General features: G+C 48.4%; 3 protein-coding genes across 3 annotated transcripts in view; 2 read left to right on the top strand and 1 right to left on the bottom strand.

Annotated features, from left to right (window-relative positions):
• Window positions 1-13,777, top strand: part of LOC132571225 (zinc finger protein 709-like) — a 1,224,940-nt gene that overhangs the window by 1,060,548 nt on the left and 150,615 nt on the right. The window lies entirely within an intron of this gene.
• Window positions 1-13,777, bottom strand: part of LOC132571257 (zinc finger protein 883-like) — a 259,231-nt gene that overhangs the window by 145,033 nt on the left and 100,421 nt on the right. The window lies entirely within an intron of this gene.
• The window catches only part of LOC132570982 (uncharacterized), a 67,903-nt gene that overhangs the window by 39,209 nt on the left and 14,917 nt on the right, over window positions 1-13,777 (top strand). Inside the window, exons 6-8 of the mRNA XM_060237618.1 lie at window positions 5,389-6,233; window positions 7,834-7,957; window positions 11,935-13,008. Coding sequence (XP_060093601.1) covers window positions 5,389-6,233; window positions 7,834-7,957; window positions 11,935-13,008 — 2,043 coding nt within the window. The remainder of the gene's footprint in view (window positions 1-5,388; window positions 6,234-7,833; window positions 7,958-11,934; window positions 13,009-13,777) is intronic.

Raw genomic sequence — 13,777 nt, 5'->3', positions numbered from 1 at the left:
ATACACGCCTAACATCACCGGAAGGTGTACTAAATTATATCAACTCTGCATCCACCTTAAAATGCTTATTGAATTATAATTGTCATAATAAAACCTTATTTGAGTAACATCATACTTTTAAAAGTACTTTCTCCTGTGTGGACACAGTGGCATGATGAAGATTTCCATCTGTCTGCTTTATATGTTTTGGTTATTTCCCCAATTTTGTGGGGGTGGAATATTAGAAAGTGTGTCAGATCTTAGAGTTCAGCAAAATTCTTACAAAAGCTTTGAACAATAGAGCCCAGAAGCAAGTATTTTTTTGGGGGGCGGGGGGTAAGAAAGAAAGAAAGAAAGAGCACAATAAAATTTAGAGGTTTCAGATCTTCGCTCCTCTGAGCTCCTGCCCAAAATGAGGTCTGGCAAAAGAAACCTCTTTCTTAAGGGCACCAGAAGGCCAAGAGAGAAGGAGGAAGAGGGTGGCGTAAAGCTGGAGACTAACTTTTGAAAACAGCATGAGGAATGTTTTGAGAGAGGTTTTTCCTCTTCCTTCCCACAGTGGACACACACAGGTTTCTTTCTTTTGCCTTCAGTCAAATAACCTTGCAGCTTTTTCAAAAATTTTTTGTTGTTGTTCAGTCATACAGTCTGACTCTTTGCGACCCCGTGGACCAAGTCACGCCAGGCCCTCCTGTCTTCCACCATCCTCTGAAGTCTGCTCAAATTTGTGTTAGTTACATCAGTAACGCTGTCCAGCCGTCTCATCTCTTGCTGTCCCCTTCTTCTTTTGCCGTCTGTCTTTCCCAGCAACGGGATCTTCTCCAGTGAGTGCTCCCTTCGCATTTGGTGACAAATTACTCCCACCCCGTTTATTCCTGAGGAAAGCAGGTTAGTGACAGCTCTGTCGTAGATCATTTACTTTGCACGCTATGATAGGGTCACCATAACTGCCACAATCCAGCTGTGCTGCAGCTGCTGTGATCAACGGCAGAATTCCACAGTGTCCTTCTGTACTGAATTCAATATATGTCAGCGAAGTAATATCAATCCCAGTTTGCACCCTTCTTAAATCTTCGTTCGCGAAGCCAAGCCGAGAGAGACTCCCAGTTGAGCCAGAAGGTCTGGCAACTCTACAGAGAACTTCACAGCAACTGCTTTCAGTAGCTAAACACTTCTCCTTTGACAGCTGCCATCCCCTATGAGCTGAATACCTGGTCTGTTTCTCTGTCCAAGTCTTCAGCTGAGTTCTTTCCTTAAATTGGAGATGCCCAAGATTCAACCTGGTACTCTCTGGGTGCCAAGCTGATGTTTTACCACTGAGTCATGGACCCATTCCTATTTGAAGGGGGGAATCTGGGACAGCCATCACTTTGCTGTAGTGGTTAAGTGTGTGGACTCTTATCTGGGACAACCAAGCCAGCTTCAAGAGCCTCAAGTGGCTCCTGAGCCACAGTTTGCCCACCCCTGCACTACTCTCTGTAAGATGAGGTATTTCTGTAAGTATAGAATCATAGAGTTGGAAGGGACCTCCAAGGTCATCTAGTCCAACCCCCTACACAATGCAGGAAACTCACAAACACTCCCCCCTAAATTCACAGGATCTTCATTGCTGTCAGATGGCCATCTAGCCTCTGTTTAAAAACCTCCAAGGAAGGAGAGCCCACCACCTCCCGAGGAAGCCTGCTCCACTGAGGAATCGCTCTAATGGTCAGGAAGTTCTTCCTAATGTTGAGCTGGAAACTCTTTTGATTTAATTTCAACCCATTGATTCTGGTCCTACCTTCTGGGGCCACAGAAAACAATTCCACACCGTCCTCTATATGACAGCCCTTCAAGTACTTGAAGATGGTGGTCATATCACCTCTCAGCCGCCTCCTCTCCAGGTTAAACATGCCCAGCTCCTTCAACCTTTCCTCATAGGACTTGGTCTCCAGACCCCTCACCATCTTCGTCGCCCTCCTCTGGACCTGTTCCGACTTGTCTATATACTTCTTAAAATGTGGTTCCCAAAACTGAACACAATACTCCAGGTGAGGTCTTACCAGAGCAGCCCTTCAGGTACTTGAAGATGGTGATCATATCACCTCTCAGCTGCCTCCTCTCCAGGCTAAAATTTCTCTTGTTACTGTTGGAGTTCAATCATCTTTGTAATTTGTTTGAACAGCATTTTCCCCTTCACTGGGAAACATGGAAGATCAAGGATAGCTGTATGAAACTGCTGTGATTCCAAGTCAAATGATTTTTTTTTCATTTATCCCAGTACAAAGATCAGCAGCCATACTGACTTATGGGCATGGTACATTTCCATTTGGTTGCACTGGAGACTGCAAATTGCGCAGAAGTAAGCACTCTAAGGCAAAGCGGGAAATTAACAGATTCTGCCCTTGTTGAAAATGATTCATTCATTCGTTCATTTATAATTCACATTTCTCTCCAATGGGAACCCAAAGCAGGTTCTGCTTCCCCCTTCTCCATTTTATCCTCACAACAACTCTACAGGGTAGGTTAGGCTTTGAGCGTATGGCTTTGTCTGGTTCCACACTAGACCTTTACTCCTGGTTCAGCCCTGTCCCAAAATTAGCATTCTACATTTAAAACATGCAATCATAGAAACCAGCTCTATGAGTTTTTGATTCTGTGATTCTAGTGTAGGAAATCTGTTTGGAGACAGGGGTGAACCAGGATTAAAGGTCCACTGCAGACTGTTGGAAGGGAACTCTAGGGTCATCTAGTCAAATCTCCTGCACAATGCAGGAACATCACAAATGCGTCTCCCCCACACATGCATCCCCAGTGACCCCTGCTCCATTCCCAGAAGATGGCAAAAGCCTCCAGGATCCCTTGTCAAACTGGCCTGGAGAAAAATTGCTGACTAACCCCAAGGTGGTGATCAGCATTTCCTTGGGCATGTAAGGAAAAGGGCCATGAGAAATAAGCACTGATGCAACCCTTCCTGTCCTCCCTCTCATGACATGCCTAAATTAACAGCATCAGCATTGCTGTCAGATGGCCATCTAGCCTTTGTTTAACATAAGAACATAAGAGAAGTCATGATGGATCAGGCCAATGGCCCATCCAGCCCAACCCTGTGTCACACAGTGGCCAAAAAACCCCAGGTGCCATCAGGAGGTCCACCAGTGGGGCCAGGACACTAGAAGCCCTTCCACTGTGCCCCCCCCCACCCAAGTACCAAGACTACAGAGCATCACTGCCCCAGACAGAGAGCTCCAACGATAAACTGTGGCTAATAGCCACTGATGGACCTCTGCTCCATATGCTTATCCAGTCCCCTCTTGAAGCTGGCTATGCTTGTAGCTGCTACCACCTCCTGTGGCAGTGAATTTCATGTGTTTATCACCCTTTGGGTGAAGAAGTACTTATTTCTATCCGTTCTAAAACCCCCAAAGATGGATAGCTAACCACCGGCGGAGGGTGGGGGTGGGGAGCGTGTTCCACTGAGGAACTGCTCTAACTGTCAGGAATCATAGAATCAGAATCAAACTTTTTGCTCTCAAAGAGCTCTTAAAAATACAGACTTCTCATTGGGCTCTCAAAACAACGAATGGAAGGCAGGGAAACAGAAACCCATATATGCTTGCTATTGATTCTTCTCCCTCCCAAGAACCACAGCTGCACTTTGTTCTCACCAGAGAGGTTCTCTAAAGGGTTAAACTGAGAGAGCATGGATTCCCAGAGCAGACCAGAGAAGCCATTGGAAGAAGAATGTGCCTGCTAATGGACGAGGTCATTTCCTCTTCCTTTCCTTTGTGGCTGCTGGAGAGGGGAGATTGGCCTTCTGGCTTCCTAGCAAGGGTCTTGCTGTCCAGACTGCGTAAATAACAATTTTCTATTGTGTTGCTTGGGAGCCAGAAATAAACTGGACTCACAGGCGCATTGCTCTGCAGAGCATTATGTGCTTGTGTTGTGGGAGTGTAGAAGGGGGTCGGTTGCTTGGAGACTGGGAGCATGTTTTGCACTCGTATTCAGGTCTTGAGCAGGTGACTTGGGAACACGGCTGGCCAGGGTGGAGAATACTTCATGAAATGGATCTATGCACTCACTTGTGCCTTGCGTGGAGCGTATATTTTATACTTTCACTGTGTGCTATTATCTAGACCCCTAAAGAAGGCTCCCAGAGCCAAAATGTATCTGGTCTAGTGGTTATTGTATGTGTAACCAATAATTTGGTCTTGTGGTTATTATATTTATAACTTATAATTGCTGCTAGATTGGATAGCCATGTTGGTCTGAAGCAACAGAACAAAGTTTGAGTGCAGTGGCACCTTTAAGACCAACAAAGTTTAATTCTGGGGATAAGCTTTCGTGTGCAGGTACACTTCTTCAGATACCTTTTTTGCCATATATGTCTTAATCAGGGCTTTTTTGGTAGAAAAAGCCCAGCAGGAGCTCATTTGCGTATTAAGCCACACACCCTGACACCTGTGCGTTTCTGCTAAAAAAACCCCCCTCTACTATCTCTTTGTTTTTAGCTACATCCTACTAATATTTTTTATTTGTAGTTACTGTACGCTTTGCAATAAATAGATTAAAGTTGGATTACCCTCCCAACGCCCACAACCAAATAAATGCTCCATTTGATGAGAGCCAGTTTGATGTGGTGGTTAAGTGCGCGGACTCTTATCTGGGAGAACCGGGTTTGATTCCCCACTCCTCCACTTGCAGCTGCTGGAATGGCCTTGGGTCAGCCATAGCTTTCACAGAGTTGTCCTTGAAAGGGCAGCTGCTGTAAGAGCTCTCTCAGCCCCACCCACCTCACAGGGTATCTGTTGTGGGGGGTGGGGTTGAAGATAAAGGAGATTGTGACCACTCTGAGATTCAGAGTATAGCGCAGGATATAAATCCAGTATCTTCTTCTTTGGGTGAATTTGTCTATCCTCAGATGGATGTTTAAGTGGCCTTCATGAATAACGATGTAAAACCTGACCTTTGTTTTGGCTTCTGTGGTAAAGCTGCAGTACTACAGTCCAAGCTCTGCTCATGACCTGAGTTCAATCCCAGTGGAAGCTGGGTTCAAGTAGCCAGCTCCAGGTTGACTCAGCCTTCCATCCTTCCGAGGTTGGTGAAATGAGTGCCCAGCTTGCTGGGAGGGAAAGTGTAGATGACTGAGGAAGGCAATGGCAAACCATCCTGTAAAAAAGTCTGCCATGAGAACGTCGTGATGTGATGTCACCCCAGAGTCGGAAATGACTGGTGCTTGCACAGGGGAATACCTTTACCTTTTTATGTTTTCTGTATTCATAGGTATCTGAGTTAGTGTCTCCTCTGGAGGAAGCCCTTTTTGCCTGATTCTTATCTGCTGTGCCCTATGGATTTGTAGGACCATCTTGAGTATGGGTAGATAGTCCACATGTTTCCATCCTAACTATCACCTGAGCATTTCCGGTCAAGTACAAATCTTGACATATAAGAAGACACCCCTGAGCTTGATATTAAGGGGCATCATGAGACATAAAATGCTACCAGAGAAAGGGAAGACTCCCAGCACTGATCTCCAGAGTCTGGGGGAAGAGAGGAGACAGACCACGGAGGATCTGGAGAAAGAAGGCCAAGGAGATCTTGAACCCATGGTGGTGTCCAAGAGGGCCAGAAGAGACTCTTCTGAACTGAAGTCTGAGGACGAAGAGGATTTTATAAATGTGGAGGTCCCAGAACAAGATGGAGGTGAACCGAGTGAGAAGAGGTTGAGACCTCCAGGTTCTCCTGAGGTCCTGAAGGTTGCGCAGTCTCCAAACTGTGGATGGAGAACACCACAACCATCTGAAACGTGGGATAATACTAAAGCCAAACTGGCCTCCTTTGAGGGAGGTTCAGAGGCTTATCCGAGGTTCAAGCGTCTGGCAGATGTTGGTGGAGAAGCCATTGAGGGATACAGAAGAATTGGGGCCAGAAACACGGAAGATTACAAGAAGGTGAGGGAAGGACTCCTGAGGGAGGACTTAGTCACCATGGATGTGCAGCGGACACTCTTCAGGGAGTTCCGCTACCAGGAGGCCGAGGGGCCCCGTGAGGTCTGCAGCCGCCTCTGGTACCTCTGCCACCGTTGGCTGAAGCCTGAGAGGCACACCAAGGAGCAGATCTTGGAGCTGGTGATCCTGGAGCAGTTCCTGGCCATCCTGCCCTCAGAACTCCAGAGCTGGGTCAAGGCAGGTTGCCCTCAGACATGTGACCAGGCGGTGGCCCTGGCAGAAGACTTCCTGCCTCGACAGCGAGAAGCTGGGCAGAGGGAACATGAGGTGAGAATCTTTTTTGTGAGGCAGTCTGAGAGGAGATTTGCATAACTCTGAGTCACTGCTGAAAAACGGATTTTGTTCCGTCTCAGTTCCTTCAAAATGATGGGTAAACTTGGCTCAAGAGTGTAAGCCAGGGGTGGCCAAACTGTGGCTTGGGAGCCACATGTGGCTCTTTCACACATATTGTGTAGCTCTTCAAGTCCCACCACCACCCCATCAGCCAGTTTGGAGAAGGCATTTGTCTCTTTAAATCACCTCTCCAAGCCATGCCAGCTGGTGGCTTGGAGAATACATTTAAAGTTAAAGTCCCTTTCTTTCTACCTCTACCTCCCCCCCTCTATTTTCCTTCTTTCCTTCCTTTCTTCTGATGTTCATGTCTTGCAGCTCTCAGACATCTGACATTTATTCTACGCAGCTCTTACATTAACCAAGTTTGGCCATCCCTGCCCTAGAGCCTGGCTTTGGCCAAGATGGGGAATTCATCAAGCCAAATAAATACTACTAACATTAAAGTGATAACCATAATTTTGCTTTCAGGGCTTTTAGCCCTGTAGCTACCATGCATCGGCAAGGGACTATGACAGGCTTTAGGTCTGTATCTGGAGGAGAATTCAGGGGTTTGAGCTCTAAGGAGAACATAAGAGAAGCCATTTTGGATCAGACCAGTGGCTCGTCCAGTCCAACACTTTGTGTCACATAGTGGCCAGTGTTTCCTCTAAGCTGAGTTAGCATGAGCCAGCACACAGATTTTTAGCCTCCAGCTCACACATTTTTGTCTTAGCTCAGGAAGGATGACCCCAGAGCACACTAGTTTATGCAGTAGCTCACAACTTTAATGCCCGTAGCTCACAAAATAGAATTTTTGTTCACGAGACTCGTCAGCTTAGAGGGAATGTTGATAGTGGATAAAACCTAAGGGGCCATCAAGAGGTCCACCAGTGGGGCCAGAACTCCAGAAGCCCTCCCACTGTTGCCCCCCAAGCACCAAGAATACAGAGCATTACTGCCCCAGATGGAATGTTCAGTCTAGACCTTGCAGTTAATAGCCACTCTGGAACAGGCACTGATGAACCTTCTAGCCTCCACCACTTCCTGTGGCAGTAAATCCCATGTGTAAATGGCAAGACCCTTGGAGGAATGGATCTTCCCACAGGATCCTGCTTTCTCTACCCTTGATTTGTGTCACATTGGCTGAACCTGGGCTGCTTTTGGGGACCCTGCTCCTCAGGGCCGGCCCTGCCCCTAGGCAATCCCCTAGGGCAAGGGTGGCCAACGGTAGCTCTCCAGATGTTTTTGCCTACAACTCTCATCAGCCCCAGCCATTGGCCATGCTGGCTGGGGCTGATGGGAGTTGTAGGCAAAAAACATCTGGAGAGCTACCGTTGGCCACCCCTGCCCTAGGGCACTGGCCTTCTTGGGGTGCCACATTGGGTGCCCTCCATGTGACTTGATGACGTTATCAGTACAGGGTGGGGACACCAGAAGTTAGCCTTGCCGAGGGTGCCAGACGGTCTAGGGCCGGCCCTGCCATTCCTAGCGCAGTTGGTGTGATCTCTTGATCCCTTTTCCATTTTGACCAGGATGCTCACTGCTGTATTTTCAGGGCCTGGCGCTGATCCAGGAGAGGGCTTTGAATTTCCCCGCTGCGGAGCGCCCTCTATCGGCCAGGCAAGAGAAGCAGCTTTGCCTCACAGCCAAGCAAGAGGATGAAGGCGAGAACTCAGAGGGTAAAGAGCCCCTGTCAGCATGGAAGATTTCTGGGGACTGGGTAGTGGTGCCAGGAGGGAACAGAGTTGGAGGAGGGTATACATTTTAACGTAATAATGCCACAGAGCCCATTCTTCAAAGCAGCCATTTTCTCCAAGTAGGGTTGCCAATTCCCAGGTGGGGGCAGGGGATCCCCTGGTTTGGAGGCCCTCCCTCCACTTCAGGGTCATCAGAAAGCAGGGGAGGGGAGAGGGAAATGCTTGCTGGGTACTCCCATTATTCCCTATGGAGACCGATTCCCATAGGGTATAATGGAGAATTGATCCATGGGTCTCTGGGGCTCTTGGGGGGCTGTTTTTTTGGGTAGAGATGCCAAATTTTCCGCATAGCATCCGGAGCCTCTCCTCAAAATGTCCCCCAAGTTTCGAAAAGATTGGACCACGAGGTCCCCCCAAAAGGTGCCCCTATCCATTATTTCCAATGGAGGGAAGGTGTGCGTTCCTTTTAAATGTGATGGCCAGAGCTCCCTTTGGAGTTCAGTTATGCTTGCCACACCCTTGCTCCTGGCTCCACCCCAGATATATCTTGAATTGGACTTGGTAACCAGAGCCAGATCTGGGGGGGGGGGGGGGGGGGCAGGGGGGGTGTTTGCCCCGAGTGCCAACGAAGGGGGGGGGGCGCCAAATTGGGTATGGAGTCCATTATATTCCATGGGACCATAAGATAGAATGGGCCCATAAGGGGGTGTCATTTTTTAATCCCCCCCCCCCCCTCAAAAAACATGTAAATCCAGTCCTGCTGGCAACCCTGTCTCCAAGTAACTGACCTCTGTTGTCTAGAAATATTTTGTCATTTTGGGGAAATCTCCAGGCCCCACATTGATGCACACTGAGAACAAAAAAAAAATCCCAATTTCAAGTATAAGAAAATGGGATTTGAACTTGCTGAGACTGAGAGGGGAAAAGGGGTCATAGAATAACAGAATCTTAGAGTTGGTAGAGACCTCCAGGGTCATCTAGTCCAACCCCCTGCACAATGCAGGGAATTCACAAATACCTCCCCCTAAATTCACAGGATCTTCATTGCTGTCAGATGGCCATCTAGCCTCTGTTTAGAAACCTCCAAGGAAGGAGAGCCCACCACCTCCTGAGGAAGCCTGCTCCACTGAGGAACTGCTCTAACAGTCAGGAAGCTCTTCCTAATCTTGAGCCAGAAACTCTTTTGATTTAATTTCAACCCATTGGTTCTGGTCCTACCTTCTGAGGCCACAGAAAACAATTCCATGATGGATAGCTCAATGAAAGTGTCAACCCAGTGTGCTGCAGTGGTGAAAAAGCCAAACTCTGTGTTCAGGATTATGACTCCCTTTCTCACAATACAAGAACTCATGGGCATTCAATGAAATTGCTGAGCAGTCCAGTTAGAACAAATAAAAGGAAGTACTTCTTCACCCAAAGGGTGATTAACATGTGGAATTCACTGCCACAGGAGGTGGTGGCGGCTACAAGCATAGCCAGCTTCAAGAGGTGATTGAATAAACATATAGAGCAGAGGTCCATCAGTGGCTATTAGCCACAGTGTATTGTTGGAACTCTCTGTCTGGGGCAGTGATGCTCTGTATTATTGGTGCTGGGGGGGGGGGGGCACAGTGTGAGGGAAATTAAAAAATGACACCTCCTGCCCTGTCAGCCAGCTTGGAGAAGGCATTTGTCTCTTTAAATCACTTCGCCAAGCCAGCTGAGAATGCATTTGAAGTTTAACGCTGCTTTATTTCTGTCTCTCCCTCCCCCCTTTTCTTTCTTTCTTTCTTTCTTTCTTTCTTTCTTTCTTTCTTTCTTTCTTTCTTTCTTTCTTTCTTTCTTTCTTTCTTTCTTTCTTTCTTTCTTTCTTTCTTTCTTTCTTTCTTTCTTTTCTTTCTTGAAGGAATTGTTTTTAAATAGTCTTATCTTATCACCTCACTTTTAATTTTTGGTGCGGCTGTTTCGTCTTTCCCAAGCTCTGGCTGTTTAATCAGTTAATAAGCTTCTTCTTTCGCTTTCTGACTCAGAAGCTGCTGCAGCTAATGAACTACAGCTGATGTTTTATAAAGTGTGAAAGAGCCTTATATGGCTCCTGAGCCACAGTTTGGCACTCTTGGCATATAGGCTGAAGGCTTCCCCTGTGGTTGCCTCCTGGGTCTGGGATTCTGAGGTTTAGTGCCTCTGAATGTGGAGGTTCCCCTTAACCTCTAAGGCTAGTAGCCATTGATGGACTTCTCTCCATGAATCTATCTAATCCCTTTTTTAAGCTGTTTATTCCTGTGGCCATCACTCTATCCTCTGGCAGTGAATTCCACATTTGAATCATGCTCTGTGTAGAGTAGTAATAAATCCCATGGAAATATCTTTCTGTGCCTGGAATCTTTGAAATCTAGAGCCTAGGGTTGCCAAGTCCAATCCCAGAAATATCTGGGGACTTTGGGGGTGGAGCCAGGAGACACTGGGGGGAGGGGGGGAAACGGCGCCGGGGAGTGTGGCGAGCCGCCCCGTCTCGGAGTGGGCGACGCCGCTGCATGCCTGCCGCCTCTTCTCCGCTCGCCATGGCTGCTCCTCCGAGATGGGCTCAGACTGAGCCCATCTTGGAGGAGCAGCTGCGGTGGGGCGGGGGGATCGGCAGCGGCGCGGCGGCCTCGCCCGCTCCGCCTCTGGGGTGGAATCGGAGGGGGGGTGGAGGCGGGCCGGGGGCGTGGCCCTTCTAGGACCCGGATTCGCGGCTCGCCATGCTCCTGGCCTGCCTCCGCCCTCTCCTTCTCTAGTTTTGCCTCGCTGGTTTTGCCTGCGCTGCTGTCGCAGCGCCGGGGAGTGTGGCGAGCCGCCCCGTCTCGGAGTGGGCGACGCCGCTGCATGGCTGCCGCCTCTTCTCCGCTCGCCATGGCTGCTCCTCCGAGATGGGCTCAGCCTTGGCCCATCTCGGAGGAGCAGCTGCGGTGGGCGGGGAGAGGGCAGCAGCGGCGCGGCGGCCTCGCCCTCTCCAGGATCGGGCAGCTCGCCATGCTCCCCGGGGCCTTTCCCCCCTCCCCCCATTTCCGTTTTTTTGGGGAGCGGGGGAAGAGGGTAGAAATTCTGGGGTCCCCCGCCAGGGCAGAAGGGTTGGGAAGCCTGCTAGAGCCATTGCTATGCTAGATACTAACTCAATAGAAGGCATCTTTGTATAGAAGGGATTGGCTGAATTTGAGTTTATCTTTTTGGTCTCCTTTTCTTTTTTACATTTTAAATTTTTTATTGGTTTTCAGTACAAAGGAGGGAAAAATGTGGGGATACAGAAGCAAAGAAGGAAAGGAATTGGGGGGGAAACAAAACAGAGCAAAGCAATAGATATAGCTGTTACATTTCTACCTTTCAAACCTGATATTAATTTTTTTCTACCTGCAAGTCTTACATTTTAATCCAATACAACCATTACATTCTACAGTCATATTATTTTATTATAGGGGTTTTTTTTGCTATTTATGCTTATAATATGAATCATTGATCTTTGATACCAACAAACGAGAAAAGCATCAAAGCCAACCACAAAATAAAAACCACTAAATAATCTTAACCATATCAGGGATAAGTACTAATTTTAACAGTTATAACCATAATCATAAGGAGAGAAGATGAGTATAATCGTTTTATCCTTAATACTACCTTAATTGTTCTCAACATAAAAAAAAATAAAAATGGAAATAACAAAAGACCAAAATAAAACTAGTAGGCAGTACTTTATCTGTTACAATATCAACAGGGTCTATTATTAAAAATAAATAAATAAATAATGAGCAGGAGCAGATCTTTAAAGCTTCCAAATACCTGCGTTGTCTAGATTATTATAAATTGACCCAAATTAGTTATTTATCTCAGTTAGATATTTAAGTATTTAACTTCATTAAACTTTTTGGAGAGTATAGCTCCTTCTTGGTCTCCTTTTCATTCATGTCTGACTTTTCATTGACTGTATTCCCCCTGCCCTGTAACAGGCAACGAGTGGGTGATTGAGAGCAGAGAGACAGAGTCTGAGCTGGAAAATCCACGGCCCATGAAGTTGCGCCGGGCAACCTGGGGAAGTACTGCCTGGCACCATGAGGATGCCGAGGCTGTATCTAGTCAAGATGGCCCTGAGAAGGATGGAGAAAACTGCCTGGACCCCAAAGAGGTGAAAATCTTTCCTTATTTAGGAGAAGACGGGGACCAGACCCAACCGGTAGTCGTCAAGAGAAGGCGAAGGAGCCGGGGGAAGAAGACCTGCGGCGTGTGCGGGAAAACCTTCAGTCGGAGCACGGTGCTGGCCGCCCATCAGAGGACCCACACGGGAGAGAAGCCCTTCATGTGCCAGAACTGTGGGAAATGCTTCAGCTTCAAATCCACCCTGGTGGCCCACGAAAGGACCCACACAGGGGAGAGGCCCTACACGTGCGACCAGTGCGGGAAAAGTTTCACCGTCAGTTCCGTCCTCACCAGACACTACCGAGTCCACGTCGAGAAGGAACTTTTCCGCTGCTCGGAGTGCGACAAAACCTTCAGCCAGAAGTCGCAGCTCCTCAACCACCAGAAAATCCACCTGCGGGAGAAGCCATATAAATGCTCACAGTGCGGGGAAGGCTTCACCCGCAGCTCTAGCCTTAAGAAACACGAGGGCTCCCACACGGGAGAGAAGCCTTTCAAATGCCCGGACTGCGAGAAATCCTTCAACACCTCTTCCCAGCTGGTCAAGCATCACCGCGTGCACACGGGAGAGAGGCCCTACACTTGCGCCGAGTGCGGGAAAAGCTTCAGCCAGTGGCAAATCCTGATGGTCCACCAGAGGACCCACACGGGGGAGAAGCCCTTCAAATGCGCCACCTGCGGGAAATGCTTCTCCGACCGAGCTGTCCACATCCGGCACCAGAAAGTCCACACAGGGGAGAGGCCGCATCTGTGCACGACCTGTGGGAAAAGGTTCACTCACCGCACAGTCTTGGTGAAGCATCAGAAAATCCACGCCAGAGAAGCTCTGAACATGCTTCGGCTGGAAGAGGAACAGAAGCAGCAGCAGCCGCCAAAGGAAGTCCCGTAAAAGCTGGGCGCAACTTGCCCAAGTTCAAAGAGGGGCTACAGATGGCAGTGTGGTCCGCGATAGCTGCTGCAGTGTGGAAACAGTTGTAGCAGGAGCTCCTCTGCATATTAGGCCACGCCCCCTTGATGTAGCCAATCCTCCAAGAGCTTAAAGGGCTCTTAGTACAGGGCCCACTGTAAGCTCCAGGATTGGCTACATCAGGGGGGCGTGGCCTAATATGCAGAGGAGCTCCTACTAGAAAAAGAGCCCTGGTTGTCTGTATCACTTACCAGTGTGGCTACGACTTGTATGTCATTGAGGGGAATTACACTTTTTACTTCCCCGTGAGGTTGGACATTTCACAGATGGCTGGTTGCCTGTGTGTCTCAGTGCATGACAATGAGCTGTCCGCAGGATCCCCCATTGACTGTCTACGGGATCCCTGGGCGACTGCATTTCTTCTCATTGGACGCTCTTGGTTTGGCGATCAGCAGCCGGTGGAGCCGTGGAATGTTGGCAGAGCCCACCCATTCCGCGTTTGCTTCTTTAAACTATGCATTACGAGTGAACGAAGCATTTACGCAATTATGGGGACAGACGTTGTTGGGAGGAGGGAATCGGTTTGATTTCTGCATGGTCAGGGGGTGGCTGCATGGTTGCGATGGCGTTTTGCTTTCTTGCTTAGATTAGACACTTCTGTGCACATATATATTTTTTTCTTTGCCCCATTCTTTCTTGAGGTATGTGTGTTTGCTGAGACGGGGAGGGGGGGGGAATCCCCTCCCCAT

This window comes from Heteronotia binoei, chromosome 5 (genome assembly GCF_032191835.1).
Source record: "Heteronotia binoei isolate CCM8104 ecotype False Entrance Well chromosome 5, APGP_CSIRO_Hbin_v1, whole genome shotgun sequence".
NCBI classification, from domain to species: Eukaryota; Metazoa; Chordata; class Lepidosauria; order Squamata; family Gekkonidae; genus Heteronotia; species Heteronotia binoei.
This window is presented reverse-complemented; position numbering and strand designations above follow the sequence as displayed.